The following is a 22440-nucleotide window of genomic DNA, read 5'->3' as shown; positions in this document are numbered from 1 at the left end:
ATTTATACAATTGCCCTTTTCTTTTATTATATTTTATTCTGCCAGTAGGATTGATGTTTCTTGTGAAATCTATTTTTTACATCCATAAGTAAAGCAATGTTATACAATACTGATTCAACAGGTAATGATTAAAATATGGCATGCTTGGTATTTATCTTTTAAATCATGTTCCTTAAGGAAGAATCAATTATATAATTATTACAGTAACTTGTACACTGTAGTTGATAAGTGTGATATTGCAGGGGTAAAGAAATATAATAGTTTTTCTTCTGTTCTCAAAAATAAGAGACAGCAAAAGACTTAAAGGGATGACAGACTTTTTTTTTTTTTTTCCAGGCCTGTATAAAGCTTTCTTATGAAGAGGCTTATGAAATATTAAAGTAACTTGAACTTGGCATAAAATACTAAATTGACTTTGTCTTGGCTTAAAGCCATTTCTTTGACAACAGAGAAGGACAATCAACTTAAAAACCCTCAGGCCAACGGAGGTATAATACTGCCTGATATTATGAGGCAAATGCAGGATGTACTCTGAAATGGCTAATGTACCTCTCAGTTGGAGGTACAATTCCGAAGCTACCGAATAGGTACAGATATCCTCTTGTGTAAGCAAAAGAGCCCAACTCTCAGTTGGAATATTGGTCCTCGTATCTAGGCTTTTCCCCATGCATCTCCAGGAAAGCTCAGTATGTTTCTGCAGCCGTACTCCCGTATCAGTGCTTTAGCAAAAGGGCTGAAGCAGTTTTCAGAGTTGTGCCTGATACTATACTAGCAGTATAATGTTAGCTGCACTAGACTGTACAGCTTCTTCTTTATTTATATGCTTCTGTTGAGAATTCTTTCAGAGAAATGACTCTTGACAGTTACTGCACCATCATTCCATGCAGCAAAATGCAGTGATCTTATTGCAGTTGAAGGACAGAAGATCCAGTGAGATTTGAGGCAAAAACGAAATAGTGGCTCAGAAAGCAAAGCTGTGTGTGTGTGAAGAGGAGGGAAAAGAAGAAACTTTTTTTTTTTTTATAATTGCCTCGACACAGCAAGCCTTTTTTAGGGGTTCCTGGTAATACCATAAAAAACTTCCAGGATTTCTTAACTTGCAAGATGGTTTCACCTTCCGTTTTAACCATTTTAACACAGAAAAACAGAAGGTAATGTTTTTTTGACTGAGGTAGTGTAATTTGATGAATCACTGTACCAATATATACTAGCCAAAGTTTTTGCAAACTTGATCACCAGCATATGCAGCAGTTTTGAATGAGTCAGCAGTTTGGTGCAGGTAATAACCAAAAAATGATATTTTTGACTACAAATATATATGAATAGAGTTGCCGTGCTGATGTTTGTATGTGATTAAAGACAAAACTGGGGAGGTGCCAGACTTGCTTCACTGTAACAAAGTATCAGAAGTGATCTCTTACAGATTACAGAAATAGCTTAATGCTTGTAAATCACTTTTTTTTGAGCATAAGTGAATGTTGATCTGTGCATGTCTGATTGGAATTCAGTTATCCTGACTGATACCGTCTGAGAATGACACATCACTTCTTTAATTCAGTTTATCCTAGACAGATGATGTTTATGCCTTTTAAAATTTACCTTTAATAAAACTGAAGAAAAACCCATCGATGGTAAGAGATCGGAGGTGTCCTTTATAGTTTAATTTATTAGTTCGTGTTTTATCATTGACCTCTTAAACGTTTGAATTCTTCGGGAGGTTGAATGTTCATGATTCCACTCTGTGGTAGCTGCAGGAATCGCTTCGATCACTTTTCACAGTCCTATTGCAGCTAAGCCTCAGAGTTTATGAATCTAAAGCTTCTCCTGCCTGATTGTGGGCTTCTCTGCTAGTGTCTTTTCTTGGCAAGACAGACCATGTCAGAAATTTTGCTGACCTGGAAGAGGAAACATTCCATCCATGTACCTGTGTTTCTCCTAGATGGTTGACGAACAGCAGGCTGTGCAAACTAATTATGGCTAAGATGACAGAAAAGGAAGCAGTCTTAGAAGCTGAGAGGGTGTACTTTAATATATTTCTGTTATTTAAAAAAAGCATACGGGGATTGTCAAGGGAAGTATGTTATTCCTTGATTTCTTAGGGGGAAAACAAACAAACAAACAAAACCACAACAGTAAATCATGTCACAACAGACATAAGCTTTTACTAGTTACATGTTTGTTCCTGAACCACTACCAGCTGTGGAAACTGAGGATACAGCCTCAGAAGAGATGCTACCAACTTAACAGAGCAAACTTTGCAACACATCTGTCAGAATTGAAGACGTCACCTGAGCTACATAAGGCCATTTCTTTTATATATTCTTTGAAAACTATCAGTTGATGTGAGAGTTGAGGGGGATAGTATATTTTTGTTCCTATTATACAAAGAAGGCAGAATATCTTAGAGAAGAATTGTTTTGTGCAGTGTTCTGCTTGTATTATTTTGGATAATTTCATATTTAAGCAATGAAGGATGAAAAAGATTGTTTTGAGTTCCATTGATCTCATTTTAATCAATATGAAAATGGTTTTGGAACAATGTCTTCTATTATTCCTCTTCATACAGATTCACTTCTATCAGTATCCTCCTTCTCAATAGGTTTTAATGTCTTTAAAATCTATAGCAAGCTATGCAGTGGTTATAGACGGCAAGACTTGGTTATTTCCCGAAGACTGATTTGTTTTATCCATAGATGGTGATGTCTTTTTGCAAATAAGAATTAGCTGAGGAAGCAGTGACTTCTACAACTTTGAAGATTCTGAAAATCAGACCGAGGGTTAAAAAAAGTTGCTTTCATGGTCCTATGTACAGAATTGGTAGACAGCACCCATTTATGCTAAGATAAATGTCTGCAGTAGTGTTGACTTTTATATCAGTTGCAGTTTGACCAAGCTGATCTTTTACCTGATGTACAGATCTGAGATTGTCTGTCCAGTACTGGTTATAATGGTATTAAACCTGCTCTAGCGTAACCCTACGGTTGTCACTAGGCTCTTGATAAAGTATCTGTGCAGTTAGTACAAGAAGGTTTCTTATGTTGAAATAATAGGATGGGGAAGATGCTATCTAGTTGTCTGAGTAATCTAATAGGATGTGAAAACATTGCCTGTGATTCTGGCATTGGAGGAATACCCAGTTCAAATAATGGAGATACTTGAAGTAGGAAATGTTATCCATGTGAATAGGTTATGTGTGATATAGATGATGTGTGATCTTTTTCTATCACTGAATTATTTTAGTGGTAATCACAGGGGAATGGGAAGGTAGGTAATTCAATATTAATGTACTGACAGTGGTAAGGGAGAGCATGCACCTGCTTATGTGCTTCCCCATAGGCCTGGTCAGTTTTGCATGTGGCAGCTCTCAAATGCTATGCTCCACTTATGTATTACCTGAACTACAGGTAGAACTAAGTGGCCAAACTTATTCTAAAATTTCATTAATATCAATTTATTTTATTATTTCTCTTTTATCAATGTGTCTGTCTTACATCATCATAATATGAAGTCCAGACTTTCTTTCATGTTTTGCTCTGGCCAATTTAACCTTAAAATCTGTGAAATACAAATTTGAATGAGCTTCCTTTAATAAGAACACATTTTTATCAAATATGATAAGAGTATAAGTTTACTGAGAGCAGCTGCTTGATGAACAAAGAGCAAATGATTACTGAGGCTTCTCTTGCCCACCGTCTAGCAGAAAAAAATAAAAAAATCAAATCCAAATAAGATCATTCACTCATCATAATGCAATAGCTGCAGTATTTTAAAGCATGAAAAAAAAGAAGTTAGTATCTAGAAATTAAATTTCCTTTTGTGAAAGGAGAGGGGAAAGTACACACATACACAAATGTGTATATATATTTTTTTTCAGTAATTTGGGATAATTTAAGAAATAAAGGAGGGATTTTTATTCTTTATTTAATATAAAACAGCTTGCAGGTTGACTTTGTATTTTAACATTAGTGGAATAGGTTTCCTATTCTATTAGAAAAAGCCCATTTCAGAAACAGTTTGCTAAAAGCCACAAATGAGAGATTAGGGAGTGAAGTAGTGTAGTTTTGTTTAAGTGAACAGATCCTTTCGTAGAGAAAGGTAATGTCATTAAAATAACTGATTGTAACTGATGAAACAAAAAAATATCCTCTCTGGAGAGACGTGAGAAAGGTGATGTGCAACAGAACACCCTGAACTCCTTCAGAAATTTGTGTTTTCATTCCCTTTCCTTTGGGAAAGAGTTGGCAGTAGCTTGTAAGATATCTCTACTGCATACCTGAGTGTTTAAGGCAGAAATATTCTGGAAGCCAGTGGTTGTTCAGAGATGCAGTGTGTTAACAGCCTGTCCAACAAATGCACCCTCTTGCTGATAGTCTTCCTACTGTCGTATTAAAATCCCAGCTCAAAGGCTGTATCTCTGAGTTCTTGTTAAGCTCTTGAAAACAGGTTGAAGAAATGGCCTGTCCTTCTACTGTTTGTTCTGGTTCATTTGTGTTGATGAAATTTTGGTTTGCTGGAGTTAAAATATAAAAATTAGTCATTGGATGACTATTTGACCTGTTTGGGTCATAGAGGAGAGGTGGTCTCCAGAGCTTTCTTTCTGTACTGTACTCCCTTCAGAGCAGTGCTTTCCTCATTTCTTCAGATGTAGGCTTCACAAATATTAGTTATTTACTTATTTATGTTAAAGCTTCTTTAAGCTGCGAAGACAAAGAAATTTTCCATCTTTGACAATTCTCACACAATTTTCTGCTGTTTTAGAACTGCAGTGTACCACTATAACAAAGCTACTGCTAACCTGGGAGACATAAAAATGTGTGCAGATTTCAGTGCTTGGGTGTGCTACATCACGAATCCTAAAGACAACACCAAAAATTTCTTAATTTTTCAAAACGAAACAGTAATGTGCCTGAAGAATAGGGCTGATTTTCACCACTGAAACTCAGATCGCTGTTGAGTGTCCTTGGCAGTTGTATATGAGATAATATTTTGTGGAATATGAGCAACAGGAAGCAAATCATTTTATAGGTAGAGAATATGTAGATATAAAAATTTTCAACACATATGATACTGTTCTGTGTTGTTTACACTCACTCCTAGGGGTGAGTGATTTTTTTAGATTTAATAATCAATTTGTCAGTTCATTTCCTACTTCGTCTAGGCTATATTGTTTGTTTTGAGGAAGCTGAAGAAAAAGACTTCTTCACAGAATAAAAGACCTGTATACACTGAATACTACTTAAAGAAGAAAAAGAAAAGCTTGAATTCATGAACTTGATTTTCATTCTTTAGGGTGACAGATCAGTGAGAAATGTATGCTGACAAAGACAGTGTGACAATAAGCACACGAAAGAAAGAAGGAAACAGGGTTTACTGCTGGTGAAGGCATACAGCTTAAATGAACATACCTATTCCAAACACTGTCCTCTCCAGAAAGCCGTCTGTCTTACGTAGTTTATTTCCCAATACATGAGGAATGGAGAATAGTTGTCCTGGATTTATTATTCATAGATATTTTGGTGGCAGTGTTCCATACAGTGGAAAGAGAACAGAGTCTCTTCCTTAGATTCAACTAAAGGTAGGATACGACAAAGAGAAGAAAGGTTAGTTTAAATAAAATTGCATGGTTGTAGTTATTTGGGATAATATATTAATTATATCCTTCTATTGAAAGATTAAAATTTAGCTTAATAAAATGCTGAATCCTAATTCAAAATAACAAAAAGTACATCAGCCTTCAGAAAATAACACAAACAATGTTTGATTACGTATATTTGGCTCTGAGCTATCTACTTTAGTGTCAGTCAGATAGGTTTCTTAAATTAAGAAGCATAAGCTTTTTAATAAATAAATTTTTAATAAAATTAGCTTTTATTATAAAATTATAAAAAATACCATGTTTCGGTGCAGCTAGATTGACATTGTGATGTGTACAAGAGAAAAACATCTTTCACTTTGTGTATTTGTTTACAAAGAAGATACACTTCCTTGCAATATTTTTCTTTTCTGCAGTTGTAGTAGCCTTTCTCTTCCTTGTGCTTGGAAAGCTCCTAATGTTATTAAATGCAGAACAGACTCAGTTCCTGTTGACAGTGAGAACTGGAAGACCTCAGTGATTCATATAGTCTGTCTAGCTTCTAAAGAGTGAACATGAGAGCCTGATTCTTTAGAACTGACTCTGATCAGTAACTTTGTCTAGTTACTGATTTCAGACAAGCAAAATAGGGGAAGAAAATAGAACTTGATGTGCACAGGGAAAGAAATAGAACTTGATGTGTATAGCATTCTGAGTGTATTTCCACTCTTTTTGCAACTGCTTTTCTTATGAGATGTCAGTTGTTTTCAAGGGATTTTTCCACGTATACATGATGCTGCTTATCTGCTACTTTGCTGCTAACTGAAGCTCTATCAGGTTACTCCTCAGGTTCTGACTTAGGTTTCTTACAAGACCCAAATTTCTTTGGCTTTCTTGGGAGCAATAAAGTCATGGAAACATGTCTGATCTCACAGTAAGTGCATTCCTTGAGCAAATTGTGTAAAGTGTTCCAACTAAGGACACCAGCTGGATATTTAATGTGTCTTTTGAAGTGTGTTGGTGACTGGGCTTTGCTTTTTCTTTTCATTGTTACTCATTGCAAATATCTTCTGTTGTGTTACAGAACAGGAGCAAGCACCTGGAGAAAGTCCATGTTGTTCTTGGAAATAAATCCTGTGATTTGGACTCTCTTATTTCTGCTCTGGCCTATGCCTACTTCCTAGACAAGGTAATGAGAAAAACAGAGGGATCTTAACTCGTTTGCTACAGCTTGCAGATTTCATACTGTTAGGTCGATTAAAACATATCATAAAGACATTATTCTGGACAATGGCTTTGTCATAGTCAGAGGTGAGATTTTTAAAGAGAATCTAAATTTCTTTCTCTACAAAAATTAATGAGACAGTATTAGGCAGTTTATTCAATAGCAGCAAAATATCACCCCTGTCTAATTGCCATCACTTGGTCTAGGTATCAGTTACATTTGATTTAAGCAGTGCACAGATTTTCTGCAGATATTTTCTGTGCTGGAATGGATTACATCCACAAATCTGCAATATAAATTAGAGAGCTTTAGCTGACTGCTTTTATTAGGTTGTTGATTCATAGGAGTAAAGAGGGATTTTTTTTTTATTTTTTTACTATTTGTTTTGAAAGTTGCTTTTGTAAGTCCATACTCATTGTGATCATGTTATGCTTAGCATTGTATGTGCATGTTGTAAAAGACAGTTTTAGGAAATGACCTGAAGAATTTGATATCTTAACAATCGCAGTCAAATTATATTATATTTAAGATCTTCTCCCCATTTTGTGAGAAGCCTCATTAAATGAAGGGGATGACTTCCAGGCCCTGATTGAACAGGTGATATCCTGCTGAATTCCATACAATCAGGAGTTTATTTAGAGAAGTAAATCATCTTGCCTGAATGTAGATTTTGATAGCTATTCATCCCCACCCCATGTCACAAATGCAAAATCAGTCAAGTTTGAAAGGCAGAGTTAGATTAGATTTATCAAGGCTTTAAGCTGGGCTTCATGACTTAAAACATTGTCAATTTGCATTTACAGTATTTTAAGAATGCATTTTTTTCCTGAAAAACTTGTGAGATTTTTAAAAGTGTACATCTTTTTTTTTCCTTTCTAGTTTCCAAAACAATTCTGCAGGAGAATTAATTCTTCAGAATCAACAATTCTGCACATAAGAATTAATAATAAAATAAAAATAAAAAGTGATTTATAAAGAATGAAGTAAAAGGACAAAAAATAAACAGAAAAATTCAAATTGTTTCTAAATGCTCAGTCTGTTAAAACATATCTCTAATAAAAATCAAGTCTTATTTCATTCAACTCTGACAAATGCACGTATATGTTACAGGTCAGTCCTCCTGATGTTCTTTGCCTACCGGTGTTGAACATACCAAGAAAAGACTTCAGCTACTTCACAGAGACAAGATTTATATTGGAAGAGCTGAATATCCCGGAGTCATTCCACATCTTCCGAGATGAAATCAATTTGCACCAACTGAATGCTGAAGGGAAATTGTCTTTAACACTTATAAACAGCAACATGCTGACAAGGTATTGCATTTTAGATACAACAAGATGTCTTACTTGGGTTAGAGCTGTTTTGAAAATTATATTTTACATTTTTTTCCCTAATTCCTATTTACATCGCTATGTTAGCACAGAAAAAAAAAAGGAATTTAAAATACATTTTCTCTCCCATTATGCCCAATACATGTGACGACGTAGTTGTTTTTTGTTTTTCCATCACTATGGAAGTTTTTTTTCTTTTTTCTTTTTTTTTTTTTTTTTTTTTTTAATACCTTGTATTTTCACACAGCTTAGACTAGATATCTTAATTTTGTTTAAATAGTCCTGAGGTTTCCTGTGACCGGCAAATAAGAGATGAGATTTTTTTCTTTTTCTTAGTTTGCTTTCACTGAGGGAATTAAAGCCCTCATATTGATATGGGGATGGACACAACAATTGCCCACGTACTGTTAAGATCCTACTGAAGATAGACAGAAGTCTGAGACATTTACTCTACAGGCAGCATTAGCTTCACGTAAAGCTATGCGCGGAATAGTAGCTGTTACAAATACTACTAGGAACAGATCAGATTCTGCTTTTACATCATCAATAATTTCACAGCCATATAGAGATCATGGAATTCCTTCACAGCTTTTTTCTTAAAATTTCCTCAGTGCCAGAGGCTCAGAGTTGCTCTGTGGGAAACCATATTCTATATACCCGTCCTTAAGAGAGAAACTTTATAAGCCCGTGGTGAGCATAGAGAGCTGCTTTATAGTGGTCTGCCTGTCTTGCCCACAGTGAAGAATGTTATTTGCTTCTAACTCTCTTTAGAACCTCATTTAAGATAAATAACATGCTTCCTGTGTGCTATAGCAGAACTATTTGGGAAATAAAAATAAAACAGCCCCATCCTACTCTGAGGTGTTTGTAGACTAGAATAAAAGTATGGCAAATCTGAAATGAGAAATATGTATAAATCTCCTATTGATTCTCTAAAACTGCAGGCAACTTGGTACATTGCTGACTTTCTCAAAGAAAATTATCCATAATATTTGCTTTTTGCTACTGTCCCCTCCTGTGTTTCTTTCTTCTAAAGAATTATGACTATTATTTTGTGTTAATAAATGTAGTTTGGCTTTGTTATTACTACTAAAAGCCAGAACACAAAGTGTTTAAATCTAAAATAAAGATCTTTTGCAAATTGCCAAATTATTCAGTGGTGAAATTCCCAAATCTCCCCTTTATAAGGAGTGATATTTTCAATACATGTAGGAATATTTTTTCCAGATTTACCAGATTTAAAGATTTTGATAATAGAAATGTAAACAGTGAAGTCTTAGTGATATATCAAGTAATAATACCACTGTGAGCTCTTCATTTTTGAAATTACAGTTTTAGGACTTGATTGTGGCATTTTTTGGCTTCATAGCAGACTTAGGGCAGTGACAGCAGTGTTACAGTCCAGAGTCTTTTTTAAAGTTTTTTGCACTGTTTTTTTGGGTTGTCTCAGTGGCTAGAAAGAAAAATAAACATTTTATTTTTTTTAAATTTGCATGGTAGCGAGGACAAAAGTTTGGAATCAGCTATTGTCAAAGTCATCACTCCAGATGAGCAATGTGATGGCAGCCTGGATTTACAAACGTCTTCTTCCTCTTTAGTAGTAAAAGAGATTCTTCAAGAGGCACCAGAGTTAATCACTCAGCAACTGGCTTATCTCCTCAGAGGTGAGAGATTACTCTTTATATTAAATACTGAAAGGTTTAATGGAGTGTTTCTGAATCTGCTCATGCAGAAAGAGTGTGATCCATTCTTTGGTTAACAATCCCTTTAAAGACCACGGGAAGCTTCATAAAAGAAGCAGGGAGTAAAGAGTTTGTTAAAGAGTAACATTATATTGAATATTAAAAATGTGCATTTAAAAATAGGCATGAGAGGTCTTTGCTGTATCACTAGACAAGAATATTAAATGGAGCTGTCGACACACCAGCTGGGTAGCTGGAAAAGCTGTGCAGTTCTTCAGTTCCAGGGGCTGTGCAGTGCTGGCAGCTCAGAGCTGCCTGTCTGTGGACAGTAATGTGGGTTGGAATCTAATATTTACATGTTAAAGCTTCTCCCGATGGTGGTACCTCTTTGTAAAATGATGTTTTAATGGTATGATGCAAAACTTCTGCTGCTTAAAGGTGCCATAACCAAATCTTCATTATACTCTCCTTATCCTTAGTATAATATGCCCAGTAGAGTACGAAGGATGGGAATTGAATAATCACAAGTATTTTCATTTCTGTCTTCATAGTTATCATTTGCATTAGTTTCCTCAGTTTATTTGCTGCAGCAGGATTCTTTCGTATAAAATAAAGCTGGAGTTGGCAAGAACTGAATTCTATTCTTAAGTTAAACAATTTTAATGTTATTTAATATTTTTTAAAGATTTTAGGTTTTAATTGTCATTTGAATGTTAAATGCCCTTTAAGGAATCAAAGGGAATGTTTAATGAGGATTATGAAATCTTGCCTATACTTTCAGAAGCTAGTGAGGTCTTCCCTTGTCATTATACTAATCCCTATGATAGCAAATATAACGAGCATGTTCTGAAAAATTACAAAATGTAATCTTTTTTTATGTTTCTGTGAAAGAAGTTCTAACAGGAACACTAAATTTAGCCAGCTTTTAAAGAACCTTTCCATATTAATCAGCTCTAGTAAACCTGCCATGAATATTATTTTTTTTTAAGATCCAAATTTCTGTTGAGTAGCTGTCCAGGAGATCTAGGCAAATCACCAAGTATAATAATTGATTCTGGAGGCAGAAACAGAAATAGGCTTTTGGGAGTCTCTCAGGCTACCTGTTTGGTGGTGGAAAGAGTCAGGAGGCAGTGCTCTGAATAATCAACAAGAACACATGTAAGTAATACATGACTGTAAGCATCCATGTGTTTTGGCTCTCATGTTTGCATCCAAATTAAAATAAAGTGCTTTTATTAGACAAATATTGAAAGTGTTTGCGTTAGAGGTAACACTTCCAGTTTTAAGGGATATAGTAGCTTTTTGTTTCTTTGTTTTTTAAATCAGAAAGTAAATTTTAATTATTTTATTCAGTAGTGAGTATTTGCAGAATTTGGTGGATATAGGGGGGCCAGTGTACCTTCTCTTAAACAGAATGACAAGTGATTGACAAAGCCTAAGTAACTACAGGTCTTCTTACGACTTTGTGCTTTTCTATTTCTCCCAGTAATGCAGTTTGTGTATAGCACACTAAGCAATACAGCAAGTCCTTTTGTGTCTCTCCGAAAATAGAAAATGGCTTTGGTACTTAAGGACCTTTCATTCCAAATTTATAAAAGTCACTGAATCCCATTACTGGTTTTGACAGTAAAAAAAATATAAAAATCAATGTATGTAGATGGTAGATCAAACTACAAAGTCTGAAAATAAGAGATCAAGTATGACCTGCCCAGGTCTAGTTTTTGTGTTCCTCTGTGTATATTATGTCCTTTTGTCAAAGTCCATGTCCATGAAGTATACCTTTTGATATTCAACTTACCTGTGAGCATAGGAAACACCAGGACCATATATCGTGGTCTGTAAGGATGGGTGGCTGTTTTAGTACTGATGAATGCATGTGTAGAGGCCAGATGCCTCTCAGTTTAACAGGCAGCCACAATTTCTGGTGGCACTGCATGGGCATAGAGTCAATGGAGAGGGTCCTGCTCTGTTTTTCTGACTTTGTGTTACTTCCAAGGGAAATCCATATGATGCTTGTATGTATCAGTTTTGGGGGACTTCTAGAAACAGAGTACCAAAATGGAAGTCAGAGTGGTAAGAATTAGGATTTTGTTTTCTCCAAACAGCTGAGAGATCCCTGACTCTGTGTCTGAGTTGGGATCCCATCTTTCATTTTCTGGCTTTCCAGTGAGTATTTTGCTAGAAGACTTGCAAGATAATACATATATCTCATGTCTCAATACTTACTGCATAGTGGCTGTAACAGTTTCATTTTTTGCCTCTTTTTGGAGGGGGTTTCTTTGTCACAGGCTGTTAGCAATTTGTTGACTTTAGTAATAAAAGCAGACGTTAATAGCCTGCATATTTCAACTTTGAACAAACTTCACCTATTCTTCTGTTTAAACAGAAAAAGAACAACAGCAATCAAGAAGAAGGGTGTCCGTGTGAAACTGAGCATTATTGATCTGGGCAGTTTAATATTTAAGAACTTTTTTTTTTTTTTTTTAGCTGAGTGGTTTCCTGGTATCTTTTTCTCCTCATCATACATGCTATGAGTTGGTTCTACCCTTGGGTTTTGAATAGAACCTGCTTTGAGAGTCAGAGCATTGTACAGCCGTATTTGCCTTAAGTTAGAGCTTGCTCTGTCCCTGGATTTGAGCCAGAAGCAAACAATTATGGAACCTGCCAGAGTCTTGAGCCTGTGTTATTTTATTTCCCCAGAGATGTTTACAAGGGGACTGTTGCCAAACTCCAGATCCATTAAACTGCTGAATCATTACATTTTTTGTAGCAGCCAGCTGGCAAGGATGTGATTCCAAGCACTCACTGTCAGGTATCTAGGGTCAGTGTACTCTAAAAAATGCCTCCTTATGTTTATTTGTATAAAGCCTTGAAGGATGCCACAAGGTACTGACTGCAACATGTAAACAGAGACATTTATGGAAAGAGCATCAGCAATTTTTTTTAAAGTGAGTCTCCTTTTGCTAGTAATGAGCTGCATAGTTGAGGTCTTCTTGTGCTCTGTTGGGGCAGTCTGACTTTCAGTAGAGAAGATTAGTTTGTTGTTCTAGCCACCCAGGCTAATGTTAAGAAATGTCCTTTTAAGGACTTCAGAAATGATGCCAATATTTTTTTTTTTTGATGTTATTCTGTCTTGTACGTCAGTCAGATGATTCACATGTTCCCTAATTGTTTCTTCCTTAATATACATGTGAGAAACAAGGGGACATTTTAAACTGCAACAAACACTGCAGTTGTTTGGATAGATATTTTAATGTACAGAAACAGTTGTCTCAAAGGCAATGCTACCCCACTCTGCCCCCAAAATTGCATTTCATTCCAGCTTTGTGGCTTTGCTGTTAATTACAAGGAAAAGTGCTTGCTTCAGTCTGTTTCATAGCTTTGGTTTAATCTGCAGTGGTTGTTTTTTCATTATTGCATTTGGTGTTTTTTTTTTGAGGGCGCAGGGGGTGTCAAAGTATACTTTCCATGAGGGACTGTTGCTTTTCCGTGTCTTAAATTTTTCCAGGTCATGGAACAAAACCTCAACAGGCGAAATGCCTATATTTTCATTGTACTGTTTCTTTCAGCCACAAACTTATAATTCAGGAGATGCTTGTGCTGTTCTTAATGTTTTCCCAAAACGACTTCTGCCTTCATTAGATCATGTTTAATATTAATGCACAGCAATTGCTTTTGGCAAAACTAGTGCTTCACTTCCAAACTGCTTTGCAAAAAGAATAAAATGCATATAGTTTTTTAAGAGGGCTAGCCTATTTTCTAGTGACCTCTCCCTAGGAAAAAAAAACATCTGTAATGTAGTATGATGTACGCAAGAAATAATATTGAATCTTGTGTTGCCTATTATATATTTCTTTTTTTTTTTTTTTTTCTGTGCTTGTCAGCAGACAGAGCAGCCTCCATTATGCTTTCAGAAACCCTGAGGGAGTTGCACCAGCACTCAGTAAAGTCTGCAGGAGATTTCTGAGCCCATGTATCTCTTTTACAGCAGGTACTCACAAGGGACCACATGACTAAATGGACTGACCTTTGGACAAGCAAACGTACCTCAAGTTAACTGTTTCATTTTTTTTTTTAAACTACTTGAAATCTTAACACTCCAAAGGATGCTGAGGATATCTGTGAGAAGTGTGCGCCTTTTTTTCCTGCTGATGAACATAGTATTAAAGAATGAAGAATAAATGTTGAGCATAGGAGTTGATGACATCTGTGAATTTGAGAACTCTCCTTTCTGTTATTTTAGAAAAATTCCTATTAGAAATGTTAACAATTGCAAGCACTACAGTATTGCTGGGATAAACAGCTGGGGAAAAAAAAAAAGACCATTAAGAACCTTTTTAAGATATCTGCTTATTTTGAGGCATTATTTCAGGCTGACTACATTTCATTCTTGTTTTAAGTGATAAATCCCCAAATTTCTAGGTTTGCTTTGCTATTTGAAGGTGTTGTCCCTGATCAAAATATGTAAAGAGGTCAGCGTTGAGGTGAGCAGGGAAGGGTCCAGGCTTCCAGGTAGATGCAGTGCACTTCTAAACACATTCTGCTTTTACATCCGTACTGTAATGGTTGTGTCCTGCCAAACCTGAGACCAAATATGAGGCTTTGCCTTACTTTTGAAGAAATGCAGAATTTGTCACAAGTGAAAACAAGAAAAAAAAACACAGTTACCTGTAGAAATGCATGATAGGCTGCCCTACCATGTCATAGGGAGTCTTTCCATCTGTTTTGATTGGGAAGTAGATTAAAAAAATAATTAAAAATATCCTTTCCCTAGTGTGTGTGTGTAAGAGAATGAAACTAGTTTTATTGTCATGAGCAACACTCCTGCAACACTGTTGCTCCAATGGGAGTGCAGGTAGTTTTTTCATCAGTCCTTCCTCTCAAAGTAAAGGGGTATCAAAGGGCCTGTTGACTATGGCAAATCAACAGATGGTTGGTTATAGGACTGGTGCCATAGACAGGGGTTTGTCTACTTAGACCATGGGACTTGCCTTGAGAAACCTGGTATCTTGGGAGCTAGTGGGGACCTGTCATGGGATTATCCACCTGTCATGGGATTGCCAAGCTGGTTGTCATGGTTCCGCTCGAGTGGGCAGCCGAGCTCCACCACAGCCGCTCTCTCACTCCCCCTCCTCAAAGAGGAATGGGGAGAAAATATGTGAAAAGGGCTCAAAGGTTGAGGTAAGGACGAGAAAATCACGCAATAATTATTGTAACGGGCAAAACAGGCTCAGCATAAGGAGACAGTAAGATTTATTGCTCATTACTAACAAGCTAGAGAAATGAGAAACAAAGGAAAGAAACCAAAAGCACTTTCCCCCCCCATCCACCCTCTTCCACCTCCTCCCCCCAAGCGGCGCAGGGGAACAGGGAAATGGGGGTTATGGTCAGTCTACAGCACTGCTTCTCTGCCGCTCCTTCTCAGTCACTCTCGTCCCCTGTGCTGTGGGGTCCCACCCACGGGATGCAGTCCTTGATGAACTGATCCGGCGTGGGCTTCCCACAGGCAGCAGCTCTTCCAGAACTGCTCCAGATATGGGTCCGTACCACGGGGTCCATCCCTCAGGAGAAAACTGCTCCAACCTGGCTCCCCTACGGGCAGCAGCTCCTGCCAGGTCACCTGCTCCTGCGTGGTCTCCTCTCCACGGGCTACAGGTCCGGCCCAAAATCTGCTCCGGCAGGGGTCTTCCACAGGCGGCAGCCTCTGTTGGTGCAGGTCCACCTGCTCCACCGTGGTCTCCTCCATGGGCTGCAGCGTGGAGCCCTGCTCCACCGTGGTACTCCATGGGCTGCAGGGGGACATCCTGCTTCACCACGGTCCTCACCACAGGCCGCAGGGGACTTCTGCTCCGGCGCCTGGAGCACCTCTCCCCCTCCTTCTACACTGACCTTGGTGCCTGCAAGGCCGTTCCTCACTCCTCTCACTCTCCCAGCTGCTGTGTGGCGCAGCGTTTTTTTCCCTGTCTTAAATATGCTTTCACAGAGGTGCAAAACAACATCGCTTATTGGCTCAGCTCTGGAAAACAATGGGGCCTTTACCAAACATGGGGCAGCTTCTAGATCCTTCTCACAGAAACCACCCCTATGGCCCCCTGCTACCAAAACGTAAACCCACTACACTGGTGAAGAGGGCTTTAAACTAGAGTTGGCAGGGGAGGAGAACCTCAGTCCATTCCACTCCTCCCAGTTTGATGCGAGTGCCAGGGATAGATGCCCAGAGCCTGGGGAAGGGCCATGGGTCAGCAGGAGAGCACCTGAAGGGCAGCACAAGGGAATTCCAGCCAGTGCAGCCAGTGAGTCAGCTTCATCAGGGGCCCAACTTAAATGTCTCTATGCTGACACAAGTAGCATGGGGAATAAAGAAGAGGAGTTAGAGATGTACGCATGCCTGCAGGGCTTTGTTCTCATTGGCATTACAGAGACGTGGTGGGACAGATGGCTCCCACGACTGGAGTGTTGGAAGGATGCAGGCTGTTTAGGGAGGCCAGGCGAGGGAAGCAAGGAGGGGGGCATCACCCCGCGTGTCAGTGAGCAGCTGGGGTGCATGGAGCTCTGCCTGGGGATGGGTGAGGAGCTGAGAGAGAGCTTGTGGGTCAGGATTCCAGGGAGGGCAGGGACAGGGGACCTTAGAACGAGGGGAGCGTGCTACAGGCCACCTGATCAGGAAGACCAAGCAGACGAGGCCCTCTGTAGACAGACAGCAGCAGCCTCACGTTTGCAAGCCTTGGTCCTCAGAGGGGACTTCAGGCACCCTGATAGCTGTTGGAGGGACAGCACAGCAGGGCACAGGCAGGCCAGGAGGGCCCTGGAATGCACTGATGACAACTTCCTTCTGCAAGTGATAGAGGAGCCCACAAGGAGAGGTGCTATGCCAGACCTCATTCTTGCTGACAAGGAGGGTGTGGTGGGGAATGAGAAGCTGAAGGGCAGCCTTGGCTGCAGTGACCATGAAATGGTGCAGATTTGCATTCAGAGGGCAGCGAGGAGGGGACACAGCAACCTTGCTGACCTCGACTTCTGGAGAGCAGACGTTGGCCTCTTGAGGGATCTGTGTGGTAGAAGAGTGCCATGGGCCAAAGCCCTGGAGCGAAGAGGGGCCCAAGAAATCTGGCTAATATTCAAGGATCAGCTCCTCCAAACTCAGGAGCGATGCTTCCCAACAAAGAGGAAGTTGGGCAGAAACGCCAGGAGACCTGCATGAGTGTACAAGGAGCTCCTGGACAAACTCAAACAGAAAAAGGAGGCCTGCAGAGAGTGGAAGCAAGGGCAAGAAGCCTGATGGGAATACAGAGAAAATGTCTGGGCAGCCAGGAATCAAGTTAGGAAAGCCAAAGCCATGTTGCAATTAAATTTGGCCAGGAACGTCAAAGGCAACAAGAAAAGCTTCTATTAGGTACGTGAGAGATAAAAGGAAGACTAAGGAAATGGTGGGATCCCTCCAGAAGGAAACGGGAGACCTGGTTACCCAGGATATGGAGAAAGCTGAGGTACTTTTTTTCCTCAGTCTTCACCAGCAAGAGCTCTACCCACATAGCCCAGATCCCAGAAGGCAAACGCAAGGACTGGTAGAATGAAGAACCACCCAGTGTAGGAGAAGACCAGGTCTGAGACCATCTAAGGAACTTAAAGGTACGCAAATCTGTGGGACTTGATGAGATGCATCCACAGATCCTGAGGGAACTGGTGGATGTAGTTGCTAAGCCACTCTACATTACACTTGAGAAGTTGTGGCAGTCTCATGGAGTTCCCAGTGACTGGGAAAGGGGAAACATGACCTCCGTTTTTTAAAAGGGAATAAAGGAAGATCTGGGGAACTACAGACCACTCAGTCTCAGTTCTGTGCCTGGCAAGATCATGGAACAGATCCTCCTGGAATCTGTGCTAAGGCACATGGAAATTAAGCCAACCTGGCTTCACTAAGGGCAGATTGTGCCTGACAGGCACGCAGAAAAGTGGTATAACATTGACTTCAAAAGTGTTGAGCTTGATTCGATGTAGAACTTGCACCTCTCATTTTACTGCATTTTTTTTTTGGTAAAGGTTTGAAAACACTTTGACTGAAGCGTCATTAAAAGAGCAGTGTGCAGAAGGTCAGGGGTGGTGACTGTGCCCCTCTACTCAGCCCTTGGGAGGCCCCACTTGGAGTACTGTGTCCAGGTTTGGGGCCCTCAGGACTAGGAGGATGTGGATCTGTTAGAGTGGGTCCAGGAGAGGGCCAAAAAGATGATCCAAGGGGCTGGAGCACCTCTCCTATGATGTATGGCTGAAAGAACTGGGGCTGTTCAGCCTACAGAAGAGAAGGCTCCAGGATGACCTCATCACAGCCTATCAATACTTAAAGGGGTCTTCTAAAAAGGAAGGAGAAGGACTCTTTACTTGGGTAAGTAATGATAAGACAAAGGGTTTTAAAGTAAAAGAGGTGAGATTTAGATTAGAGGTTAGAAGGAAAATTTTCACTCAGAGGGTGGTGAAGCACTGGAACAGGTTGCCCAGAGAGGCTGTGGAAGTCCCATCCCCGGAGGTGTTCAAGGCCAGGTTAGATGAGGCCCTGGACAATCTGATCTAATGGGAGGTGTCCCCAGTCCCCCCCTGGCAGGGGAGTCTTAATTTCCTGTGTGTATTCATGGGCACCCTGCTGTCTGCTCCCAGAGGTTAAAAAAAAAAAAAAAAAGTGCTTAAAAATCAGAAGATTGTTTTTATTAAAATAATTCATGGAACCTGGTACCTAAGCTGCTATTTATTCAGGTACAGCTCTGTGCTGACTGGGAGTACGCTGTGGGCCATATAACTCGTTTATTGCTCTTCTGAAAATATGGACAAGAATATGTAGCACATGCATTGTTTTCTGATTAGAAGTAGGAACAATGAAGGAATACTGTTACTGAGTAACAGTATTAATATATTAATACAATATTATTAACAATAATACTGAATCATTCTGGGGGCTGCTGATTGGGAAACTTGTTTCTTGTTAAAGGGACAGAAAATTGAGGCTTGCAACTATGTTTAAATTCCTTGGGAGTTTTATATCACTAATATATAATGTATATGTCTATATATCCTGGGTGCTAAGTATCAGTTAATTGCCTGGAGACATCTGAAATCTGTTTTCTCTGGAGCCTTCTTATGAGTACCTAAATATACAAATAAAAATAAAACAATTCTGAAAATCTGTGTCAGTATATTTGATTTTCATTTGATCTGTATTTAATATTTTTAATGCTATCAAACAGGGCAGAAACATTGTCTTGAACATTTATTTTTAATACGATTAATTAAAAAGCAAATTATTTTGTAGGTATATTTTTTGACTTTTACATAATTAAAAACTAACTCAAAGGATTTTTAAGTTTAATAGGTGTTGATCCATTTTAAGTTTTTTTTTTGATGTTCTAGTTCTTGCCTATTTACCAGGAAAACTGTGATTTCAGTAATGTCTGATGTTAGAATCATATCTGTGATATGTATATTTTACTCTCACATGTCCTTTAACACATCATGTCAAATGTATTCCTTAGATTAATATGACAAATAAGTATAGCATATTTGAATTATAGGTTTCGTAGGTAAAATACTTAATCCATACAGGATTTGTCTAATAAGTAGTGTGTACTCAGCATAGGAAAACTCTTCTGTGTTGCACGTGCTTCTAGACATTTTGAAGAAATAGTTTTCATTATTTTCTATGGTAGCAGTGTAGGAGAAAACCAGATTCATACTGGGTGTTTGGAGAGAACAGAAAAGAGAACAGAAAATACTCATCTTCTGTTCAAGAACCCTGACCACTGGTGCATTATCGCATGTCAGCCAATGTGCATAGATCTACATTTCCTAGTCAGCCCAGTGAGGTTGAGGATGGCTATGTCCAAGTTTTTCTTTTTCTCACTTAGCTCTTTTTTAAAACATTAACATTTTGGCTTATAAAAACTATCATATCGTTGTACTGATTTGCTCATTGACCTGGCATGATGCAATGTAATCATACTCTTGTTTGAAATCAATCCCTGTGCACAGTACAGTAATAAATAATTTCAATGCTGAATTGTAAGACTTTATTGTCCTTAATTTAGTGTGAGTAATTGGGTGCGAAGGCTGCCCTTGAATATATTAATAAATGGAATCCCAGTCTTCAGGTAATGAAAGAGTGACTTGAGACCTTCAACTGTGTCAGAAATTGTTCACATTCAGGATGCAGAACATAGTGGTCTGAAAAGACATCAAGCTCACCTTTGTGTTGTAAGAGCATACCAATTTTGAAGAAGTTATGCATTGAACTATGTTTCTCTTAACCTTAAAGGTTAGATAGAGTTAAATAGAGTGCATCATTTTGTTTGGCTGAACGTAGTGTGCTTTTTTTTAATATGTTCTTTGACAGGGGTTCAGCTAGTGTCAAATAAACTGAAATAACTAAAGTCATGCATGTACCTTGTTGTATTTTGTAGCATACCCTTCTAGTGCACTTTTGAAGTTTTATTTGCTATACTTAAGTATGTTTTTTAAAATTCTAGGTATAGTTGCCTTTGGAAGCCATCATTTGATACAAACAATGTAGAAGAAGCCATTGTTTTCTAAAAAGTATAATCTTAATATAAACAGTTTTATTTTTGTGTTCAGGTGATAGTATATCTAATTATTTTGGCATTTTGCTTGTGCATTTTATCAGTTCATTAAACTCATCAGTGGGAACAAGTTCCAAAGAAGAAAGGGACGGTGATGGGGTAAACATCCTGGTGTAGGTAGTCCCTCTTCACAGTTTAGAGGAGGCATTGATTTTACTTTTCAACATTTCAGGAAGCATACTCTTCAAGTGCATGTCTTCGGAGCTTGACGGAATCACAGAGCAGCAGGAGAAAGTGCTGTCAGTTCTAGAGGAGAAGTTCCCAGGTCTTCCTCCACGAGAGGAAATTATCTCTGTTCTCCAGGAGACTCAGCTTAACCCTCAAGGTAATCGAATTTCCATTTTCAGACATTTTACAAATGCAGTTACCTAACTGTATTTGAATAGTTTGGCTCATTGTGTGTGGTGAGAGTATAGCTTCAGGATGGTTTGTATCTTCATTAACAGTTACATGTAGTTATATTTAATTTTAAAATAACTAGACTAAAATTCTAATAATGGAATTGCAATTTTTGCTGAGGAACTACAGAACTTCTAAATGATCTTATATTGCTTTTATGGGTGACAGAACACTGGCATAGGTTGTCCAGAGAGGCTGTGAAGTCGTCTTCATTGGAGATCTGTGAAAGCTACCTAGACATGGTCCCAGGCAGCCTGCTCTAGGTGGCTCTGCCTGAGTGTGGGGCTTGGACCAGATGGCCCCCAGAAGTCCCTTCCCACCTCAGCCATTCTGTGATTTACAGATAAAGTAGAAGTTAATTTATTTCACATATTTGCTTTAACAAGCATGTGCTAATCAAGTATTTGTGTTACTGAAGCGGAACGCAGGATAGAGGTATAATCAATGTTTCAGGCCACATGCAGAAACTGTGTTGCAGTCCCCTTAGTGTCACGGGAGTGGATTTTATTATTCTGAACCTTCCCAAATTTATCAAGGTTTCAGCTATTAGGGCTAGGGCTCTGTATAGGTGAAGTGACTTTGACTACGATTAAGGAAACAGAGGGAAAACTGTAACTCTTTCATTTTCTTCTGCTAGAAATAAATGAAGACATTTTGATGTTATTTCAGTGATCAAAACTCAGAATGTGTGAAGTTAGTATTTGATCGCAGGCTTGTGAAGGGATGCTGAAAGTTGTTGCAATCAGTCAATTTTTTTACTGTCTTTATTAAATGACATCCACTACCAAGTTGTTTCCAAAGAGTGAGCATTGAATTATGGAGATACTTTCATGTTAGATATATCAGGCATGAACAGGGTCCCTTTAGACTTGTAGTCTTTATTCGTTCTTCTCTGTCCACCCATCTGCTGAATACTCTCACCTGATTTCAGACCTTCAGCCTGAAATGGGTTCCCAAACTGGTAGTTCAGGGCAGAACTTGAGGTGCTACTCCCTTTGCTTTTTCTTTCAGTGAGGCTGCAAAATAAGTAATTCAGGGCCGTAAGTCTTTGGATAGTTCCCTGACGTTTCTTGTGACATTAGTCAAGAATTCAGAGTTCAGAAATGAACTATGTGGCCTGGATTGGAGAGGCAGTGAATGTGGCTTTTACTGAACTCTGCTCTCAGTACTGCCAATTTTTGTGGAAGGTGGTTTAGTAGTGTCGTGTACTTGTTTGTACACAAGAAACTAGAGGGTTTATAACTGATATAGTTTACCCTGCTCATGTAGCATATAAAAACTATTGGCAATAAGTGTCATGCAGACTGAATCTGTTATGCCTACTTCTCCAAGTTTTGTATTAGGGTAATGTCATGCTTTTTTGTTTCATAGCTGCTGTTTTCTATATACTCTAAGGTACGTATTTAACATTGCATACATTTATATGGTGTTTATTAGTAAAGTACTGAAGAGTTTCTGAAGTCCATTGAAGACACTGACCTGTGCTGAACATTGTGCCTTACATACCTGTTATTTTAGACCATATTAGGAAAATTCGGCAAAAACGTTCTCAGCTTCATGCAGAAATAATGATTTGTTGGCCTGAGTTCATGAATTCACTTGTTATTTGAGA

At 38.6% G+C, this 22440-nt stretch overlaps 1 protein-coding gene across 6 annotated transcripts in view; it reads left to right on the top strand.

Annotated features, from left to right (window-relative positions):
• PRUNE2 (prune homolog 2 with BCH domain) overlaps positions 1-22440 on the top strand; it is a 137656-nt gene that overhangs the window by 24084 nt on the left and 91132 nt on the right. For all 6 annotated transcript variants that reach the window (XM_084505459.1, XM_084505457.1, XM_084505458.1 and 3 more), the window contains exons 2-5: positions 6657-6761; positions 7908-8110; positions 9629-9792; positions 20602-20754. In XM_084505459.1, the coding sequence (XP_084361585.1) occupies positions 6657-6761; positions 7908-8110; positions 9629-9792; positions 20602-20754 (625 nt within the window). The remainder of the gene's footprint in view (positions 1-6656; positions 6762-7907; positions 8111-9628; positions 9793-20601; positions 20755-22440) is intronic.

Source organism: Aythya ferina (assembly GCF_964211825.1).
Source record: "Aythya ferina genome assembly, chromosome: Z".
Taxonomy (NCBI): Eukaryota; Metazoa; Chordata; class Aves; order Anseriformes; family Anatidae; genus Aythya; species Aythya ferina.
Note: the sequence above shows the minus strand (reverse complement) of the source record. Positions and strands in the feature narration are given on the sequence as shown.